Source organism: Leptosomus discolor, chromosome 5 (genome assembly GCF_034619465.1).
Source record: "Leptosomus discolor isolate bLepDis1 chromosome 5, bLepDis1.hap2, whole genome shotgun sequence".
Lineage (NCBI taxonomy): Eukaryota > Metazoa > Chordata > Aves > Leptosomiformes > Leptosomidae > Leptosomus > Leptosomus discolor.
In genome coordinates this window covers 8,903,060-8,926,241 of record NC_141395.1, presented here as the reverse complement: position 1 = coordinate 8,926,241, position 23,182 = coordinate 8,903,060, and the positions used below count along the sequence as shown (strand labels likewise).

Sequence of the window (23,182 nt, the reverse complement as noted above, 5' to 3'; positions counted from 1 at the left end):
AATTGGAAACAAAAGAGAAAAAAAAAAAAAATATCCATGTTTTCAACTGCTGTAAAAGCATGATTTACATATGCAAGAAACCTTGCATTGGGTTTACCCTGTTCCCATCTGACTCCTCCTATTCAGATTCCAACCTTCAGATTCAAAATTCAGATTCCAGCCTTGACTACGTTGCACTTTTCTCAGTTCAACAGACTAGTGGCACTAGGATAAACCAAAGGTTCCCCATAGCCCAGTATCCAGACTCTAACATTGCTGATAGGAGATGCCAAGAACATGAAAGAACACGGTATTTCTGCTTAATCTCTCCCAGCCTCCCTTCACTTCAAAAGAAATATATATTCACGTTTTGCAAATTCTCACAGGCTCCTGAAACTAATACCAAAATTTTCCATTAAAACAGAGTTAATAAGAAAATAAGATTAAAGTTAACCGAAAAGCACTCTTAAGAAGCTGTTTACTATATAGCTAATGTTTTCTAAAGAGTATTGGAAAATTATTTTAAACATTTCTCTTAATACCTTGGTTGCATAAGTTGGTTTTTCTATTGCTTCATCCCCGATAAAGAAGTCTAAATCATCAACACCTTTCAAAACCCTCCTTTGTGCTTGATCGACCACTTTTGCTGATTCTTTGATAGCAATACCTTTAACACAGAAACAAACAGTATTGTAGATCATATATCCTGCACTAAAAAGAAAATCCCAACATTCAAAACAGGAACACACTGTAAACGTATTCATCCTTTGTTTCAGGCATAAGCACAGAAAAGCTAAATAAAACACAGATAATTTGAATTCCAATCACAGGTAAACATAATTAGGATTTATAAAGTAACACAACACAGACCTAAATACAGATGTAATTGTTGATCACTCAACATGCAATCAGGGAGATGAAATACAAAAAGAAACACTAAAATAGGGTATCCCTACAGATCTCGTTTTAGTCAACAAGTGTGCTAATTTTCTGCACACTCCACTAACAATAATTAAAAAAAGAAAAGAACACAGTCGTAGAAGTTGTATAAAGGGCAAGAAAGAAAACGTGTTGCTGTCATATTTATGGAGGTTTTACTTCACTTGCAGCGATTTGATTTCTGGACATATTATGAAAGTGAGATATGGCACACAAAAGGGACTGAATAGCAACTAAATAAGCAAAACACATGTACAGAAGGTGGCAGGAAGGAAGAAGTAGGAGAAAACGTAAGGCATACAGAAAAAGAAAACTGGTCAGAAATAAAAGGAGTATTTTTAAAAGGACAGAAATTTGTATGGCCACATGATGTGCCTTTAGATGCTTTAAAACAGATTTTCACAAAAGCTATGTATAATTTATCCCTTTAAATCCTACTCCTATCTTATCGTTAAGAATAGGATGTAGAATTTCATTTAAGAAAGACTATAAATCTCTCCTTTACTTCAAGGAATAACTGGCAAAAGTTAAGAGCTTGTATCTTGGCAATTTATTCCTTCCAGGATAATTACTCATCATAAATAAAGAAAAAAGTTTTTATCAGAAAAATACTGGCTAAGGCTAAACACAGGATCCTGGAAAGATGGATCAGTGATTAGATATCACAAGAACACAGATGTTCCCTTTCCTCATCTTTTGCATCAGCCCCCTGGCTACCAGGGTTGCAGCACCAGCAATACCTACTGTATTTTTTCCAAGTCTTACTAATTGCCTTTAAACACAATCCTTTACACAAATGAGGAAATTCATATATATAAGAAGCATTAACACCACCCTCAATTATTCAAAGGTCATGATCCAAAAGCTCTTTCAAAGGCATAATTATTTTGCTAATTCTCACCTTCAGTAAGAAGTTCTGTTGGCTCACAAGTAAGATTAAAAAAAGTTACCAGAACAGCTGCTGCAGCCTCAAGCCCACCGGACACAGGGCAGCACAGCGACAGGAGCTGGAAACAACTACCGTGCTAGAGTAAAGCTCTGTTAGTTCATTGATGCTCCCCATCCTTCTCCCTTCTCTCCCCATAAAGAGCAACAAAAGCAGAGCTGTGCAGCCAGACAAAAGTTAAATGTTGTGAAAGATTGAGCAGGACAAAACATAAGACATTCTTTTGAGCTCTTCAGGAAGAAAACGGAATCATTCTGTAACTTCTGTAGCAGTTACAGGACTGCAGAGAGGAAGCAAAAGGCTGGAGGAAGCCGAAGAGCACGGGGCAGGAGGGTACATAGGAAGTAGAAGCTACAATCATGAGGAAGGACATGTCGCAAGGACACTGATTGCTGCAAGCAAAAAGGAGAATCTTGCCAAACATTTTCCAAGTCATCATTACAGAGCTCACACATTTTGGGATTTTTTTCTGTCCAGATACATGTTATCTTCAAGAATTTTTAAGGAAAATACCATCACTTGCCACAGGATTATAGAAACTTTCAAGTCAAATTGGTTTCGCCCTCTTAACAAGCATAAAACAAGATGGTAGCTCTCAATATCTTGCTGACCTTGAGGCTAGCCTGTTCAGTCCTGGTTTTGAAAGTCAGAAACGAGAAGGAAACAACCTGAATCAAGAATCATATCCTGAAAATACAAACAGGAAAATAAATCTTGCTGAAACCAGAGCTAGGCTACCGCAGTATCTGCAGATGGGCAGCACTCCAGCGGTATCTCAGAGCCTTTGCCTTTGGTTTGCTTGGCACAAGAATTAAGAGCTTTTAGAAAAAAAAGAGGACATACTTGCATCAAATCAATTTTCGTGCTTAACCACTACTCAAGCTGGTTTTTTCTTTTAAAGGTGAAGAAAGGGCCATCTAATACGTAAACCATCACAGATAAACTGAAATAGATGAAGAATCAAGAGAACTACTGGGTAATGGAAAGAAGTTGACGCCTGTTTTAACATACAGCAGGAAAAAAGGATTAAGTGAAGAAAAATCAAGCAAAATTAATGATCTGCTGAGCCGTGAACCCAAGTATCTTCAAAAAAATTGGCCCAATACATTCTCATTTACTTCACCTCCAAGCAAGCATTTATCACCTCTACAGAAGCATACTCAGAATTAAATCAAGAACACAACATAAGGAGATAAAAATTTGTTAAGAGCAGAGCGAATAAGATAAGCAGCAAGTGAACAAGGCAGAAGGAATGCTGCTCCAACCTGTTCAGCAGCAAACATTTTTTAGGGAATCAAACTGATAAAATGCAACCACCATTGCTGGAAGTCAAAGGGAAAACCAAACCATTTTTCCACTGGGGATAACATTAAGGAAATTAAAGACACCAAAGTGCTTTGAAAAGATCCACAGTTTTTTGTAACTTTTTACTTTGAAACTCGGTACTGCTATACTCTATTTTCATTTCTCTAATGCAGATTACACCAGCGCTATGTTATTTCATTTGAGGCAGAGGATTAATGCAAACTCGTGCAGTTAGTGTAATTATCTAACTTGGATTACACTACAAATGAGAAAAATGCCTTTTTCATTAAGAGAACTGCAGTCAAGGCCCATTTCAGCTGTAGGAACATCTAGACCACAGTGCCTTTTCCTTTTTTTTCCCTAAATACACCACACTATATCAAAAAGCTGTCAAAAAGTTCTCATTTACCCCCTTTCTCTTCTGCTTTAATAGCATCCTTGTTGTATAAATTTCCCTGCATAATGATCTGACAGGTCACCTCGTTCCCAGAATTTGTTTAAAGTGTCATGAGAGCTCTTCTTTTTTGGAACAAGGAAGTGATTCTAAAATTAAGTAAAGCAAATCTGAAGCTGAGGAAAAAGTATGTAAACTCTATTTATCTGAAGTTAAATAAAATAACCATTTCCCATTTTTTATTTAAAGACTACTATGAAGTTTAAAGACCAGTCTAAGGTTTTTTCCAATGGTACAGTAACCTTTTTAATTTAATGTTAAAACTAATTTTGTGTGAAAAACAATATTGTAAAGTATATTTTACACGCCACAGATAAACCAAATGGAATTAATTTGGAAAACCAAACAGATTAAGAACTGTGTATTAGAAGCCAACACAGGAGAATGCAATAACGAAATTAACCTTAGCTTTCCACAAAAACTGCTTTTGAAGCGTGTTTTCTAGAAAAATTAACATAGAGCCTGAAGTACCAAGTTCTATTTTACAGTGACTATGCTTAAGTATTATTCGTTCTAGCTCCTTTCCTGTTGCATTTACAAGGAAAACTGGGTGTACTAATTATTCCTTTTTACCAGGATGTAATATGTGATTACTTTGGCACAGATGAACAATGACAAAATGCCAAGTGGTGTAGGGGGTCAAAAGGTGAAGCATTTCTAAAGGAAGCTGACCGAGTTCCACTCTCTAGAGTAGAGCTGCATCACTTCGAGTGGGAGAAACAGTTCAGAAGACAGGGAGTGAAAAAATAAGCAATTTTACATGGGGAAAAAAAAAATTAAATGTTTTCTTGTTCCATTTGTGAAACACAGTAAGTTAACACAGCTGTAATACTGAAAAATGGGGCAAGTATAACATTTTAAACCCTAAAGATATTAAACCATCCAATTTTTATTTTTTCTAGTTATAATCAACTAAAGTTTTACTTGACAAGTCACTAAGAGAGGAAGAACCTTTTATAAAGTAAATACAGCCATGCTAATGTATTTTAATATGATTTCAACTTCCAACAAATTTACTTCACTTCAAATATTAGTATACTATTTCAATTAATGTATCTGTCTAAACTGAGCATCCATAGCAAAACACAACAGAGCCACGCTATCATTCTGTGTCATCACTCAGAGGTCCTTTCAAGTTGCTCATTTTTAACTGACTCTTTTTTTTTTTTTTTATTTTTACACAGCATGTTATAGAAACTCTTAGGCATAACTTCACCATTCATACATAAATAACAAGTACTTACATGAAGGAATAATGAACTGGGGTTCAGTATTACCGGCATAGCCGAGCTTCGTATACCTATTGAGGCAAGAAAGGTTACGTTATAATATTTAGTACCACAAATACCAACGATATGTCCTTTTTTTTTTTTTAAATGAACATCCCTCTCTTCCTGTATCAAAAAGACGCACTGACATTCCTTTAAAAAAACTCAAAGACATTCCCATTTTTAAGAGGTAAAATAGTGCTCCCTAGCACAAATCAAGCATCATTGCTAACTTCTACTCTAGTAAAATTTTACTGCAGAAGACAAAGGATGCAATTCAATTTATCAATGCTTAGGAGGGTAATTTAGAGTCAGAGCAGTTCTTCCCTGTTCAGCAGTTAGCATTTCTATAGAAACATTTTCATGCAGTAAGTGTTAGTGATAGAAGTGATTTTGTAACTGCTAACGATAAAGGAAAAAAATCCCCTTGTCCACCGCCTGCCAGCTGGGTGTGCGGCAGGGCTGGCCGTCATTACTTCACAAGTTTTTCACTAAGTGTACTGTCAGAGGTGACAGCTGGTGATGACAGTGGTAGCAAAAGAAATTCCATTTTACAAATGGAAAACACTCTTGAAAATGTGTTTAATAAGACTAAGGAAAGCAAGAGGAAAAGAACTACACATCTTCACCCACCCCATTTCCAGATTGCGCTATGGATATATACATCATTTTCATGGCCATGATGTAAGAAAACTGGAGAAACTACCAATGTATTCATGAAAAATAACCATCCAGCTCCTAGAAACGTTACTACAGAAGTTAACAACAGCATACGCAGATTCTAAAACACACATCAAAACGCATGCTACATTCAAGAGTTACAGCCTACGCACAAGTTTTTCACCAACACAGACATCACAAAGTTCTCCTTTTCTTTACACAGCCAGACAGCTGTACTAACTAAAGCAGCACCATCAGCAAAAGCATGAAACACTGTAGTAGCACCTCTACAACTTACAGCACTCCCATAGAAACCTGGAAGGCCTTAGGCGGTATAAGGCAGTACTAACTTTAATAATCCATAAATTTAAGTCAGTAACACATCAAAACGCCTGGCAACAAATACAGTAAGAGATTGGTTTTTACAGGCCAGAAGAGGAGTGCTGCTGCAGTAGGTTTTGCTGTGACGCCACGGATGCAGCGGTTCACAACGTGCTCACGTGCCCGCTAACGCCTACACAATTTGTGGCTGACATGAATCGTGCACATTAGTGCTGGGCCAAGAGAAACCTATCCTCAAAAGGAAGGTACATTTGTCTCTAAATAACAAAGTGGTTAGCACAGGACCTCATCTAACACCAAAAATGCTTTGCAAGACAAGTTTTTTTTAAAGCTGTAAACCTGATCTTGTCTGTAACACACTGAGTGTAACAGTTGGAAGTAGCCATGCAAAAAAAACCCTAGACTTCACATTCATCAACAGGAACATTTACTGATACGGAAAACTTCACAAGCAACATAAACTTTACAAGAAACAAACATCAGAAAGAAATTCACACCCCATGAAGAGATCAGCATTATGCACTTTACATGCCTGAACTCAGGACATCCAACTCAGATTTTGCAGACTCAAGTTACAAAAGTTTGTTGTTTTTTTTTTTAAATTTTTGCCTTAAATATTTAATTCCTAAAAGAAATATCAAGAATTCCACAGACTGATGCTTCTGTAACATCTCATGTAGAATAAAACTGTTCACTGTATCTATATTGTTTTAAGAGGCTTTTAGTACCACAAGAAAATTACTAAGAAAAGCAGCAAATACTGACTTGCTCCCTCTGCGTTCCGCTACAAATCAGGAACAGTGGCACATAGATTTTAAAGCTAAATCTATCCAAGAACTCTGGAGCCTGAAGGCTCCATAAACCTACAACTAGATCAGAAGTGCCTTAACAAGCAAAAAAGTTAAAACCGACTGATTAAACGCAGTATTTCAAAGAAAACAAAGGCTAAACTGTTGCAGGTAACAGGCTGCTTCACTGCTTGTGGTGTGGGACGCTGCCCAGCGCACACACAGCCAGTAGACTTAAAGAAAAACAGTCAAATGAAAGATGCATTTTACATAAAAAGACTGTATTCAGACATAAAATCAGCATATCTAAAAATACTATGGCCTAGTCAGCAAGAAGTCTCCTGACTCGTGGAAAAAAAAAAAAAAAAGGTCACATTTTTAGGCTTCCAAAAAAGGAAAATGAAAAAAAAAAAAGGGGAAAAAAGACCCACAAGTCTCCAACGTAGTCTCTGGCACAAGGCTTGACATCTCTAGCGTGTCAAGGCTTCCCTGCCACACTCTCCCTTCCGCATCAGGAATGCCATCAGTCAGGGAAGGGACCCGCTGCCACCTCCTGCCACAGACCTGCCCCTCCAGCTCCACGCCCGCAGGTACCCCCAGCCTCTTGCAGTGACCAGTACTACGGGGCTCCCGACAGTAGCTAGGGCTGCCAGGGACTATAGCAAAACACACAATAAACACTAAGCTTTATTTTCCTAACTAAACATATACATAGATACTCAAAATGGAGTTTAAAAATGTTATAGGCAAGACAAAAAAAGTTAAAAAAATGAATGAGTTGATAAAAATAGTCAGTCCTCCAAATGCACAATGTAATAACAGCAGGGGGTTTTAAAAATGAACTTTTGCAAAGATAAAGCTTTATTCAGACTGATCTATTCTACCACTGTCTGTTGAAGTAAATATTTAAAATCACATGAAAAAAATTATACCACGGGCAAGCTAGATTTCACAAGTATACAGTTTCCACAAGCAGTTCATACACACAAAGTGTGTCTGACTAATGTATGATTCACAGGGGAATGAGGCACACCCTGTCTTCTTCAGAGCAGCAACCATTGCCACTACAGAAAAAAATCCTGATATTAAAGATATCATAAGGCAGCACCAATACTGGATCACAGTCTTCCAGTAGATCACAGCTTGTCTTGCTTGCTACACAGCACTGAAGAGTGGCAGGAGGGACTTCCACGGAGGCAGGCAGGCATATGTCATCTAACGAGACATGAACTCAGCTTTCCCACACTGAATTTGGGGCACTCACCAGCAACAGAGCAAGGCACTGCACAGATGAGCATAAAAGTATAAGCAGATTTCTATTAAAATCTGTAACACAGAACTGATTTACAAAATCCCGAAGGTGAAAACCTGAATTCAACCTTGATCATTCAGATGATTTCCTTTACTTCTCCACGTGCAGACACCTGAAGTCTTTCTGTAGGCCTATTACCTCATTTAAGTGGAAAAGGAGAAAAACAAACAAATAAACAAACAAAAAATGGCAAAAAATGTTGTTGGATAATCATGCCCTTCGGATTTACTTTAGAAGATGAGCTACAAAGTATCCAGCAGCAATCCACAAAGTCTCCATACATATCTACGTGTAGGTACATAGAGAACCACATACATATACCCGCCCCATACTATCTGCCAATATACATATATATGGTGCTGATACTCCTCAGTGACTTCCCTGCAAAGTCTTCTCCAAAAGGCAGCGGGGTCTCACACACCATCCTATGCAGGTGCAACGATGTGACGAACAGAACACGATTTTTTGCAGGGGACATTCATACCACAAATGGGTTGGCGGTAGCAACTAACGAAGGTTCCTTTTAAGTTAACTCTACTAATACATATCTCAACTATCAGTGGAAAAATATCTCTAGAGTCACATCTACCTCCAACTCACACCCTGAAATTGCAAAGTAGCTTCATACTGATCTGCCTGAGATATCTCTGGAAGGACAGACAAAAGGCTCTCCACAACGTTCTCAGCTGCACTAATGGGATTTCTTATATGTGCTCTCTCAGCTAGAACAGATGTTTCTGAGGCTATGACATGAAAGCAATGTCACTTGAAGGTTACTTATGTATTAGTCACGCAGACAATTTTAAAGCCAAAAGGAAACAGTACTTAGGGTAAGAACTTCTAATGAGAACATCATTAACAGAACCTCCGTCTGCAAACCACAAACCATGACCATGCGCCTTTGCTCCACTTCTTTCCTGTCCACAACAAATGTCATTCTGTATATATTCTCCCTAGTGACACAACCTAGTTCAAGCACAACTGCAGCCTTCCAGTACTTAAAGGGGGCCTGTAAGAAAGATGGGTGCAATCTTTTTAGCAGGGCCTGTTGCAATAGGACAAGGAGCAATGGTTTTAAACTGAAAGAGGGCAGATTTAGACTGGATATACGGAGGAAATTCTTTATACTGAGAGCAGTGAAACACTAGAAGAGGCTGCCCAGAGAGGTGGTAGAAGCCCCGTCCCTGGAAACATTCACAGTCAGGCTGGACAGGGCTCTGAGCAACCTGATCCAGCTAAAGATGTCCCTGCTCGCTGCAGGGGGGTTGGACAAGATGGCCTTTAAGGGTCCCTTCCAACCCAAACTATTCTATGATCCTATTCTACAATTCTATCAATAGGGGGACGACTGCTTCACGGGCAATGCATTTGTTTAGCCGCTGTGAGGCGTACAACAGAAATGGGGTGGCCCAACATGAGTTGTATCCTTGTCATTTTGCGGACAGCTCCATGCAAGGACACGAGTTAGCCAAGTACACAGAGAGCAGAGCACTAGAGGACAAGTGTCACCTGATCTTAAGCTTCTGTAGAGCAAATTTGGGTTACAGCCTACCCCTCAGCTACTCCTAATGACCTGGACTAAAAGCAATTTCATGTATAGGACACTTTTTTTTTTTTAAAGCATACACAGACAGGAATAAGATGTACTTCCAACACTGGTCCCACTGGAAAGACACAATGCAACTTTAAAAACAAACAAACAAAAAGAACTGCTTTTCTGTGGGGAGGGAGGAGCAATGGGAGTGGGAGTAACAACCTGAAACCCTCTGGAAAGAAAGTCAGGACTAGGCTGAAATCAAAATGGTCTCTTTTGGGTTTTACCTTCAAGGTGCATACAGTTAGAGAAACACATATATATAGAAGGATCTTTTTTCAGAGGGCTTTTTTGTTGGTTTTATTCAAATTGCTGTCTTCTCATGACGATTCTAAGTTACCATCCACCATCTGACCCACAGCAATCCTTCTGTGCAGGCCCTCACTCAGAACACAACACATTCATTGCCCTGTACCTCACCTTGCAGACGCAATGGGCTTCCCAAGTACAGTGACCCACACAGCAAACGTGTTAGCTTGCGTGTGTAAGTCGTAAAACTCTGCTTTGGTGTACACCACAGCCTGTGCACCAAGCCCAGCAAGGTTCCTCTAACCAAACACACTTCTGCAAAGTCTCATGCAGAACCCATCCAAGGGGTCATGCTCCAACTAAGTCCAACATTCAGTGATGGGATTAGGCTTTACACAAAATGAAACTGCATTTATTCTCAAAAGCAAGCTGATAGCGCCTTTTTGCAAGGTGCCACGCTTGCTCAGGCAGCAGATCTGTACTCCATATCCTCTTCCATACAAATGGGTTTAGAGCCAATCTCCATTGCCCATAAAAGCCTCTTACCAATTGCTTACAAACTCTCCTGAGGCAAGAGTGCTTTGCACTTCTTTCCTGAAACCACGTGGAAAAGACTCGAAGAAACAAGGGCCAAAGACAGAAAGCAAGATGATTGCCCAGTAACCAGAACACAGATCTTAGAAGAAGTATGATTAGAGTTTTGATCCTGGCTCCAAAGACAGCTTAATTATTTTATTCCATGACCATACAAGCATGGGTATGCATAACTTAGAGTCATGCTACGTACTGCTTCCTAGAAGAAAGTTTCAGTTTTCCAAGTGATATTGTGCCATTGGGAGTCAAAAATTATCACCACACAGTAACAGCTGCCCAGAACTGCATACTGGCCATTTAAAAGAAACAATAACAGATGAGTGTTTTTAAAGAAGTAATCGCTGCCAACTTCCGAATGCGATACTGACACCAGAGCCCAGGAGTTTCAGGCCTGGGAATCATTATTTGATTAAACCATATTCCTATAGTTTGAAATCAGATGCGCACAACCTGGAAATTTTAAATGCACCCCGGCGTTTCTGTTGTCCTGCTTAGCCAATTCCCACTTCCACACTAGTGTCTCCAAACCCTGTGCTGAGCAGCTGAATGCACCAACCTGGATTTCACTCCACAGCTTTCTGAAGCTCCTTCATGGGTCTAACCCAAAGAATTTAAGTGAGAAAAAGGATGAATGAGGCCATTTCTTTGGATCAACCAAGAGCAAAGAGAAGCTCAGAAGCTGTAGTTATGTAAAACAGGAAACCGAAGAATCTTATGAAGCCTGTTGCCTTTACACATGAATGGCCTTCATTAGCATGGTCTGCAAGTCATCTCGCCATTTCAATCCAATCCAATCTCACTTCTCTCAAGACACCACAGCAGTAAATTCTCCATATATGCTACTTGATGACCAGCAAGGATTGTTGTAATATTTATACATTAATCTGCTTGCTAATCTTACACAGATCTCCTTCATCACAGCTTGATATTTTGCTGCATAACAAATTTTACAGAGAAACAGTTAAAACGATTGCACAATAGAGGACTTTCCCTTACTATTTAAATTTATGACTTTTCAAGCATTAGTTATAACTTTAAGTTACTATTAATAACATTACTATGAATGGCTCAAGATAAAGATACAAAATCAAGAAAGGTAATTTTACAGTTTCACAGCAGGCCCGTTGTGCGAAGGCACACAAGATAGCACAGATGCAACCAAGTTCACTGAAGCACGTAAATTCTTTGTTGCAGGTGTGCATAAAGCAGCAAAACGCATTGCTGGCTAAGTTACCTTAACTCCAGGAAAATTGTAATGAAGTGAGTAGGTTGCAGAAGTCAGTACAAAACAGCTCAGAAAGTGGGGAGACTCTAAGGAAGACACACACACACATCATAATATATTCAAAAGGGCATGAAATAAATCAAATGGCAAAAATCCCAGGTTTTAAAACAGAATGGAAAAGGATTCTGCTCTTCAGTCCCCAGCTCCTTAACAGATGGTCTGTCTATCAAAGATTTCATCAAAAAGGGCTTAATATCCTTTCCTGTTTTAACTGGATAAATTCTACAGGGACAGAATTTATGAGATAGATACAGTGTTTTTACCGTCTGATGTCTTTAAAAAACAAAATTGCTTTAAAAAGAAGTGGAAAACTTCTGAAACATGGATGAGCCCTTAGTCTTCATACATAGAACCTCACGTTACCAAAAAGCCTGAGCAAGCCTTTGGTTTTTATTTGTTGCTTTTCTTCTCTACCAGATGATATTGAAAAGCCTAGACAGTATTTACTTTTGAAATCCCCACAAAGTGAAACAATGAGAAAATAATGATGAAAGAGGAAAGCCACCCTGCCCCTTTAAAAAAGGTCCCAGCTCTAGCATCAAGTGCTAATTGGTTTAGCAGCAGCAGATCAAAAGTCCCTGAAGGAATTGATTCTATCAGGAAAATGGGACTTGTATTAATAAATTAGTTTACTATCTCTTCAAACGTCCTTGATAAAACACAAGATAGCAGAAGACTTTGAAATGAGTCATGCCTTTCATATTTTTGTATCTTTAGCCAACATATATTCCCTCTTACACATCACTAGTTTGCATTTTTAAATAGGAACTGCTTCTGTCAAGTTTTAGAACACTTGTTGATCTAAAATGTTTTAAATAATCAATAGTGAAAGCCAAAGAATTAGCTCTATAAATGGAAAAAGCACACAAGATTAGAAGTGCTCTCAGATGAAAAATCTTGTTAAGCTGTAGACGAGACAGATCCAAGGGGATATTTCAAAGACATATGGGACCCCCAGACACCAGAGATGTTACAAATCTGGCAGTCTGCAACCTTGGCCTTGGAATTAACTGCATTACTGTGCGTCTGAAACTATTTTCTTACAGTATTTCCCACGCAAAGTATCAGTTCACTCGAACAAAAACTTTCACTTTGACAGCAAATACTTCTTCACCACATGCTGTAACTGCCACAGTAAAACAAACCATAAGCAGACTGAAGTGGTGTGCAATTTTAAAAGTGAGCTCAAAAGTAGCTTGAAAGAGAAATGCTTCTAAAAAACATTTATTTCCTAAATAGGAAAAAAAATCATCTCTAAAAAAGGTTAACTTATCTTTAAAAGTATCTATATTTTGTCTAGAGTATTTATCCAGTGCTGCTTTTTATCACTATCTACATCTACAGCTCGAAGTACAGACAAGACTGTAATGCTTGCTAGCAAAATGTAGCTAAAACAGGTAGCAAAAAGCACAAAGTCATGGCCACAAATAGCCAGACCAGAACCCTTCAGGTGGGTGACTAAGAGGAATACAGAGGCAAAAGCAGCCTGTGCTACACAGCATTCCGAATAAAATCACATGCATTGCAATAAGAGTCTCCAGGTGACAGATTTCACATCAGGCTGGAGAACAGAGGCAGCTACCACATTGTACAGCCTCTAATTTTACTAACATTTGGACAGAGTAGAAGACAATCTACTTTCAAATTTGGTCTATTTTTACTTGCATCAAAACTTTTAAATAAACAAACAAACAAACAAACAAACAAACAAACAACAGCACTGATAACTTGACCCTGGGAAAGTTCTCTTCTCCTAAAAGTAAACAGGAAGGTAAGATGCATTAATTACCAAAAGACTCTAGCTTACGATCAAGTCATGAAAAGTGTACTTGAAAACCAGCCCGTATTTAAAGTGTTTAAGACTAACAAAATCCAAGTTCAGGCATTCGGATGATACCACTATCTAAATTTGTAATCCTAGTTGGTTTTATTTATGTTTGTAAAATCCATTTCAAACATTTAATGCTGACATGTGCTTTAACACAGAAAAAATTAGCTTTCCCTTTACTATATTTTCCTCAAAGTAAGAAGAGCAAATAGCTTTGGATATTATCTTTGTATAATGAAAGTAGTTTGTGTTGGCAGAAGGAGAAGGCTCTCTTTTTTACTTACTGCTTCCTTTGAGACTTCTAGACTAATTCATTTTAACAAGTGTCTTAACAGTGCCTCCGAGTTACACCACACCCACACAATACTAACCTATACTGCTATGTTTTTAAATAAATTTGCATTTAATTTTTATGCCAGTTTTCTGAGCGTTTTCCACTGTCTGGCCACTCCAAGTGGTATTTCCAAATAACAAGGAAAGTATGCCCCAAAAATTTAGATCCAGTCTGCATGACTCATCACTTAATAGTATCAATTAGTTATTATACGGGGAGACTAATTTGGCAACTTTCTACATCATTTGCCAAAAATAAGCTGAATATTGCACACACACTTATGAGGAAGACAAAACCCAAAAGAATAGATTAACTATACATACTTTTCAACAAATAAAACAAGGGGAGATCAATTGAATCGACAAATACTGAATTTCCAAATACATAAGCCAACAAAATCTGCACTTAAAAAAATTAAAATAGGTAGAAATTGAAGTCATATGACGCAGAAAGAGCCGTAACTGTTATAAACCTACTTAACTTGGAAATTTTTCCAAACAAATGCAATACAGAGGCTAAACTGTAAAGTTATTCCACATTAATACGGAATAATATGACCTACTCTAGGTGGTCCTGCTCTGGCATGGGGTTTGGACTAGATGATCTTTCGAGGTCCCTTCCAGCCTGTAACATCCTGTGATTCTGTGATTAAAAAGCTGAGCCTTTGTGCTTGATATTTGCACAATTTCAGCACTTGAGAGCTCCAGCTTTGAACCAACAGCTACTGCGCTATCGCCCCAATCACACCAATCTGAGTGGAGGGTAAGATGAAACCAGAGAGAGAGCATGGCCAGGAGAGAAGGAGCACACAAGCACTGCAGGAGACTTGTCTCAGCACACTTCCAATCTGCCCAGTGCACTGGCTACCACTGCAGCATTTCAATAGGTAACCAAATGTTTTCCATCAAGAACAGGCCTGCATTAAAGCACCAGTTTACATATTTATCAAGTTACACCATGCTTCTAATAAAAGACGGCTTCCAATTAGAAACAGTTGTCTTGTAGAAAAAAATGCCCCACTAAGCTGAGGACAAAACCATATCACTGAATTTTGTTTAATATAAAAAGCAGGTCTCATTTAATGAGATCACAGAGATCCTAAAGTCGGACCACAAATATGCAAGCAGTCATATTGTGAAAGCTCTTGCAGATGACAAACAGCATGATAAATCTAAGGCACGTCACGACAAATAAAATGCTAATACCAAAAAAATAGCTAAGAGATACTGCATCAACTAAAGAATTAAAATTTTGATTCATTCATTGATAGCAGGGTACCATCAAAATAAAGTATCAACAGACAGTCTGCATCATGTTCCCTACAGACCGAGCATGCCAAAACACATCCTGTGCACAGCTGCAAACACTTTCAATGACCACAAGAGAATAATAAAGAGAAAAAGGAAACCCGGGGGGGGGGAAATCTAAATTTATCTAGTTTTTCCATGTCTAGTCTTAAAAATGCAAACTCATGATCAGAACAAAAAGAAATAAAATCGAATTACGTTATACCCACCCTACATTAAAGCAGTGGTTGACATGATCAATTTTTCAAGTTTGGATACAATCCTCCTTGATAACTGATTAAAAAAAAAAAAAAAGGCAATATATCAGCACTAGCACCTGGAAAGGACAGATGCTTCATTTTGATAGTTAAAATAATCCTGCTATGGACAATAACAAGTTTGCAATCAAATCGGTATTTTTAAGCATCTACCCAAGGATGATTTTTGTTAGATTGGTACACCTAAATACATTTTAGTTCAGTGACTAAAACAAACCAAAAATTAAAAGTTAAAGCAAAGAGATTGCTTTCCATACACAGAGCATAAAAGAACTTGTGAATTTCATGGGGGACAAACTGAAGTATGCTTTTAGTTACTTTACTTTGAATTTAACGTTTTCTGCTTAAAGTCTTTAAATGAAGAACGTCCAAAATTAAAAGTTTAAAAAAAAACCTTTTATTTGAAATTGTCAAAACTTTCTTGCATTTCTCAAAGAAAGTCTGCAATGATGAAACAAACTAAATGTTGAAACATTATGTTGCAACTTTAAAATTGCACTGAACTAAAAGACTAACTGCAAAGTTTCTTATATGTGCCTATAAAACAATACAGAGGATGGATTACTACTACTCAGGAATTGTACAGTTAAGTTTTGAACTCCCAGAAACTGTATTTTCAACTGATTTAGACAGGCAAACATCCATCAGACTCATGCAATCAACATAATTTCCGGGCAGAACGTTCAAGCCAGGTACTAAACAGCCACCAAGAAACAAGAAGGGAACCTGCCCAGTCCCACCCACCCACTCCCACACCCCCACCCTCCCTCAAACCTTTCCTCACAACCAGGGCTGGACTCCGGTCTGCGTGACTGCACAAGCTTCCCATGCACACACGAGTGGGAGCTCTGCCATACGCAGAAGGTGGCTCAGTTATCAACTTTACAGATTCAGCCCCTGGGTGCAAGTGGGTTTGTCCTCTCCTCCGAAACGCTACCTTCCTGCCTTTTTTAATACATATAGATCTATCAAGTGTAAGTGGGACAGAGGGGGAAGGAAAAGCAGAAAGCAAAAGACTGGCAGGTGCCATGCATCTTGGATGGCTTCTGACACACATATTCCTGTAACAGAATTTACAAAATATATATATGTATGTATGTGTGTGTATAAGAATACATATATTCCTAGCTGAATTCCTGTTATTCCTAATTATGTTGTATGCTCTGTGCATTTACTGTTAAAACATGGACTGTGATGTATTAGAATCATTTAAGAGACACCATAGAGCACCATGGGCCTTCAGAACCTATTTGCAATTATTTAAAAAAAAAAAAAAAAAGTATATTACAGCACAATTCTCAATCTAGCACACCTCCTTTTTCCATGTTAAGGATGAAGCACATCCCCCTCCCTCTCTAACAACTTCAGCTACTGGCAAGTAAAAGACACTCTTAAAATCCTGGAAGAATATTTTTTCCATATTCCCTTAAGGAATTATTTTGTTCATGCTTTCCACACTGAAAAATTACTTCTGGGATGACACAACACAGAGAAAATTCATCCCAAAAGACAACGTTTTGTGAAACTGGAACCCACAAAAGGTCATGACAAGATATTCAGTTGAAATACTAACTGCAAGAACATCACAGTGCTGAAATATTTATACTAAACAGAAGTTAAGGTTTGAAAATTTGTGGAAATAACCCATGTCTGGAATGTTAGGAAAGAACAATCATTTCAAGGTCCAGTATATACTGAAAAGTTGCAGAGCAAACAAAATACAGGCTGTTACTTCCCCTTAACTTGTTTTTGTAGCACTGGATTTCTCATCTCATGTATCTTTGCTGTCCATTGAAGATTATTAGCTTTTCATGGATCTTGTACTCCTTTACACTACCAGGTCAAAACCCAGAAGAGAAACAGAGTAACATAATCCTGTCATAACTTCTCAAATCAGAAGACACTCAACTCGTAAATATTTTGCTCTACTTAAGAGCAGGAAGCTATACAGACGTTGCATGAAGATTAGCTACAGAAGTAGGGTTTGTAGAGAAGTTCCCCAATGCAAAGCTCACTCCCCTGTGCTCACCACCTGAACAACCAGCCAGCTTCAGCTTCCCTGAGGTTACACGCGCCCAAGTTTATCCTTCCTTCATTTACAGCAGAACTGGTTATAGAAACTGAACAGCCAAGAAGCTCTCAGAGATGTATGTGACTCATTCCAAAGAACAGTTTACAACTTCATGTCGAGAACACTTGGAAATCCTGAGCACCCTCAATTTTCCAGGCTCTCAGCTCAGAGGGAACCCAGACTGCCCTGAGGTGCAGAGGGACTCTGCTCCCATCACAAACGGCGAGTCTTTCTCCAGTCAACCCTGAAACCTTTAGTTCTCCCCTAGTATTCAGGAAAGGGGGAGAAAAAAAAAAAAAAACAAACACCCAAACACAACCCATTTTGGTAGCCTGTGTAAGGGAAGTGAAAAAGGAGCCTAGCTTGGCATATGAGAGGAGATGGAAGAAAGCAAGATGCAAGACAACAGATTCTGTTTTCCACATAATTACACAACCAATTTACTCAAGAGAGGGCTAACCAACATACACGACCCTACAGACAAGACTCCCGGGCACATTAAAGAAGCTGGCCACCAGTGACACTTGAGTATTGAATGGATCCACCCGACAGCCACAGAGAAACGGCACACAATCCTACAGAAGCCAGAAAGTTTAGGTATAGAAAATACAAATTATTTTCTTCAAATCACTTTCATTGCTAAAATTAAGTTCTCATTTTGGAACTGCAGTAGGTTACACAGCCACTTCAGCTAGCTGAAGAGCCATTAATTTGAACACTTGCAATTATATGCCATCCCAAATGAGCTAATTCAGTGTTATACAAGTCTATACCAAGGAAAAAAAAAAGGCATTCAACAGAAAGACACAGCTAAAATCTAGTTGTCAACCTAATCAAGCTAAATTCTGAAGTGGCGTAGGAAGAGCTTTTAATCATGACTCGCGGGCCATGCTGTGTTCACTTATAGAACAGGCAGCAAGAACTATTCAAATACCCAAAAGGCACAGACCAAAAGACTGCAGCCTACTGAGATTAAAAAAATGAGTAGGAGACTTTCTTTCTTTGCTGTGTTGTTCATACCCTTTATGGAAATAATTCCGTTGTTGGGTTTTTTTTGTATTTTAATTTTAAAATGCATGCAATCCTTAGATACACCTCAGTCTACAGTAAGTCTCATTCACAGCATACATCATAAGTTAGTGTACATCATAAGTTAGTGAACCCAAAAAAACTCTACCAGCATTTGAAGGATATGAAGAGAACAGCACACAGGTGCTACTTCATAGCTTACTGTTGAGGGGCGTGGTACCCACATTTTGTGGGAAAAAGGGAAAGAAAGGGGTTCACAGCAGCCCAGTGAAATCAAATGCAGTATTAACATGGATGAAGACTTCCTGACAATAAGGTCCACAATGTTGTTTTATAAACTTCCCAACAAAACGACAATATACTTAAAACTAAACCAAACAACGCTATCAGTTATAGAAAGAAATAATCCTGGTTGTTAACAATTCTGTTAAATTAACCGAGCTCTTCAGATTTTTCATTTCCATGCTTGTAACTTCATTGTGAAATTACAAGGACACTGCTTCAGACATGTAGCTTTTTAAAACCACAATTAAGTATTTACCTGCTCTTACTAGGTATCAATTACCTTATTCTCTAGATATCAGGTTTGCTTAAGCAAAGAATGCAAATTTCAAGATAACAAAGCTAACACTGGAAGAATTTTTGCTGCACACATAATCTGATTGCTGTGTCACTGACTTCACCCATTTGCCAGCTCCAGCTGTATGACATGTACTTGGATGATCCCTAAAAAGTTAGACTAACCTGTTAAAACTTCAAATGACAGGGATCACATGATCTCCCCAACCTCTTCTGCGCTTTGGTCTCTTTACGCTTTCAAAGAGGTTCTAAAAATTTGTCTCACATGCACAAGCTGATGCTGAAAAGCACAACTCTGCCACCTTTCTCATCCACCTCCTTCCCCCCTAACCGTAGCTGGTAAACTGAACAGACACACAGAAAACCAAACTGCTCAGATCAACAAACTGGACCTGCGGCTACAGGCACAAGACACTTAGGAAGACACCCTTACTACCTCACCTATGTCTGCCCTTTTGCTGATTAAGGCAAATTCTCTTTGGACTGTAATTTATTTATCATCTCCTCCCTCTAAAAACCCCTACTTACTGGAAAATTTGTGCACTTGTAAAGCCTTGCCTGTTCTAAACAAGGCAGTTCCTTTCAACCTTTCTGCTTTGGTTGTATTTCCAAAATCTCTTTCTTTTCCTGTTTTCAGGGGATGTCTTTTAATTTGTCTGCTTTCTCTCATTTTGGTAGACAAGACAACACCCTAGGTGAGCCCTCAACTGATCTGCACGGAGCACAACGCTGACATAATTTAAGTGTTATGTTCTCACACACGAGAACGAGATGGGCTGCGAGGGCTGAACCAATTAAAACAACCCAACCCTACGAGCATGATTATGCTATCACATCCCACTGCACCACTACCCACCTGTTCCTTATTTATCTCAAGTGCTAGATTTTCCCTTTGTAAATTCACCACTTTATACCTTTGTCTACGGAAATTCCAACAACCCCAACGCTCCGTAATGTTTCCAACGCTAAAAATCTTTGCCCTCTGTTTCCTGAAGCAGAACATCAGGGAAGAACAACCTCTGACTATAAAGTGCACCAGAATGGAAAGGCCTGGAGAGCAGAACAGGTTGGGCTGCACTAAAAAAAAAAAAAAAACCAAACCCAAAACAGGTGCACAATAAAACAGTATCTTAGAGAGATCTTTGGGGGGGGGGGGGGGGGGGGATAAACAAATAAAACAGGAGCAAGACTTGGTTAACATCATGTTCAAGATGATTACAGAGTATGCTCTTGCCCAGGAAGATCTGTTTTAAGACTCAGGCCCCTTGGTATACTTCTCACACTAAAAAGACAAAGCCGTTCCTCACACAGCTATATGCTAGTATGCTGTTCCTGCCTGGCATCACTGAAAGCTCTAAGTCTCTCTACTCTAGTGGTCACCACCTATATTTTGCAATTCTATAAAGACATAATTACTGACTTTAATGAGACTACCTGCAATGCACAAACATGGGGGATGGGAAAAAGCCTCTAGTCCAAGCAGCAGAGCACATTACAGATCTTTTGTTTTGAAAGATAAACAGTGTATATACGTATCATGTCAAACTCACTTCCATTACACTCAGCTACACATTCTCATTCCCGCTGTGCTAACCTTCCTTCATCACACAAAACTCAAGGTTCTAGTTTTTGCTCTAACTACAGGTACAACTTCTTCATACAACTGTGAAACATGCAGACATTATAGACACACATATACCTGCTTTTCTTAAAGACTAATTTATTAATGTCCTACACCAAACATTATTTTGAAGGTAAGATGAGCGTGTGCTTTCAAAAACCATTGCCTGGATTTCAAAAGAACATGCCCTTTCAGACGAGTATTGTAAATATCTGTCCCTATAGCGCAGTCATTGAGAAATTTGATTATTTTTAGCAAGATGGATGAGAAGTGAAACAAAAAGACAAGTTAAAGAATCAGCATGCCATCAGTGGTAGCTAAAGAGGAAGAGCCTTGAAAACATACCACTACTTTCCTTTCCAATGAAAACCTGATGCATAATGCTTAGAATAAAGTATTTCATCTTTAAAATCACACCACAGACAGCAGGTCACACAGAGGTTTTCACTTCCTCAGTGCGCTCCTGCAAGCAGTACCATGTAACCCTTCCAGGTCGGCTTCATACAGACACCTCCAAGAGCTTGCTCCCCAACCCAAAGCCTCAAGGAGCCATGCCACGGTGGGAAAGAGAGTCTGAATCCCGAGGGCCTTCTCCCGAATCAATTTTTACGCTATATATCACTGGCACCGCATGCTCTTCATCATCTGCTAGCTGCTAAATAAAAAGAAGAGTTTCTGCAACGGATTTGGTTCAGGTTTGACACTGAAAACTGCCTTATAAGGTATAAAAGCCCGAAAGCAGGAAGAGGCTTTGACAAAACTAAGGAAGTTCCTCTGCGCTTGCTCGATGGAGGGGGAGGGGTTTTTTTCTTCCACAGAGAGAAGTAACACAGAATAAATGACATTATGCACATACCGAAATAAAGCTACATACATAAAGGCCCCCCAGACAGCGCCCGACAGAGCAGTGACTCCTCTAAGCGAGAGCACTTCGGGAGCTCCCAGGCAGCCCCACACCGCAGCCGCACGATCCTTCTCCCCGCTCGCCACCCCCGGCTCCGGCAGCCGCACAGGGTCCCCGCACCCCTGCGGGCACCGGCCGAGGAGACAGAGGCGGCTGCTCCGCGGGGCCCCGGCCGGCGGCGCGGCCCGAAGGCTCCGCGAAGGGGAGCGGCCGGCACGGCCCCGGTGCGAGCGGGCTGCCGGAGGCGCGGACCGACGGCGGGGGAGCGGGGCCGCGCCGGGACATCCCTCCCCGCCGGGCGACCGCGAGGGGCCCGAGGGGAGCGGAGGGCTGCCGGGTGCTCCCCCCAGCCCGGCCCGGCCCTCCCGCTACCGGCTCGGGCGCGGCTGCCCAGCTCGGCGCCGGCCCCACGGCGGGCAGCGCGACCCCCGCCGCCATCTGCAGCAGCGGAACCCGCCCGGCCCCGCCCCGGGCGGCACCGAGCTGTCAGCGGCCGCCCCGGCCGTCGCTCACCCCGTGCCGCAGTCCACCACACAGGCCGGAAGGCGCCCTGCCATGCTCCTCGGTAGCGGCGGTGCTGGGGATGGCGGGCAGCCCTGGGCGCGCTCCGGCTGGGCTCGGCTCGGCTCGGCTCGGCTCGGCGGCGGGCACTTCCGCAAGGCGGGCGCTCCCTCCCCCGCCCGCTCGCAGGCACGGCCCGGCGAGCCCAAGATGGCTGACCCGCCCCTCCCTGCGCGCGGTGGCGAGGGCGGGCGCGACAACCTCAGCCCTCCGTGACGTCCGATCTCGCGGCCTCGCCCCTGCGAGGCGGCGCGAAGTGGAGCGGTCGGGAGGGTTCGTACCCAACCCCCGCCCCGGCAGCCGCCACCGGCCTCCTCGGGGGCGTCGAGCAAAGGAGGGCGGCTGAAGTGGCGGTGTCGTGGTGAAAACCTGAGAGAAGACGGCGAGAGGGGTTGTGTGGTGCGAGGAGGGTGCTGAAAAGGATGAGGGGACGGCTTCCTGCAGGCCCTGTCGTGCCCGACGCCCTCCCCAGAAAATGTGTCACCAAAGGGCAAATGCAGGAGGCCGCGCTCCTCACGGTGCTTGTTGGTGTTGCCGGACGCTAGCTGGGCTGGCGAATGAAACACCCGCCGGGGAAAGTGCCAAATACCCCGCTGCACCAGCCTCCGTGAAAAACCTGATTCTCCTCCGCTGTACTCAGAGGAAACCCTCAGGCCCCCCTCACCCATGGACCTCCGCAGGAGCACCAAACCCACACCTCACGCTCCCCATCCCTCAAAATCCTGCAGCCCGAGGCGGGATGGTGCGGCACTGCCAGGCCAGCCCAGCAAGCAGCTTTTCCCAGCCGCCCACCAGTCTACCCTGCTGCCCGCCAGTATGCTGATGGTGCCACCGTCTCCATGCCATGCCCCCACGTAACTGGAGCAAACAAGCACAGCCATTCCCCGATCGGCCGTCCCAGCACACCCACTGATGGGGTTGGTGGCGTCCGTCACTTCTTGGGTTTAGCCATAGGCCCCTGTCCTCCTTTTGAAGG

General features: G+C 41.0%; 1 protein-coding gene across 1 annotated transcript in view; it reads right to left on the bottom strand.

Moving 5' to 3' along the window:
- Positions 1–22,236, bottom strand: part of ACTR3 (actin related protein 3) — a 32,726-nt gene extending 10,490 nt beyond the window's left edge. The window contains exons 1-3 of the mRNA XM_086466225.1: positions 22,159–22,236; positions 4,868–4,923; positions 522–646 (exon numbers count right to left, since the gene is read on the bottom strand). Coding sequence (XP_086322351.1) covers positions 522–646; positions 4,868–4,923; positions 22,159–22,202 — 225 coding nt within the window. The 5' untranslated portion in view covers positions 22,203–22,236. The remainder of the gene's footprint in view (positions 1–521; positions 647–4,867; positions 4,924–22,158) is intronic.
- Positions 22,237–23,182: the final 946 nt, after the last annotated feature.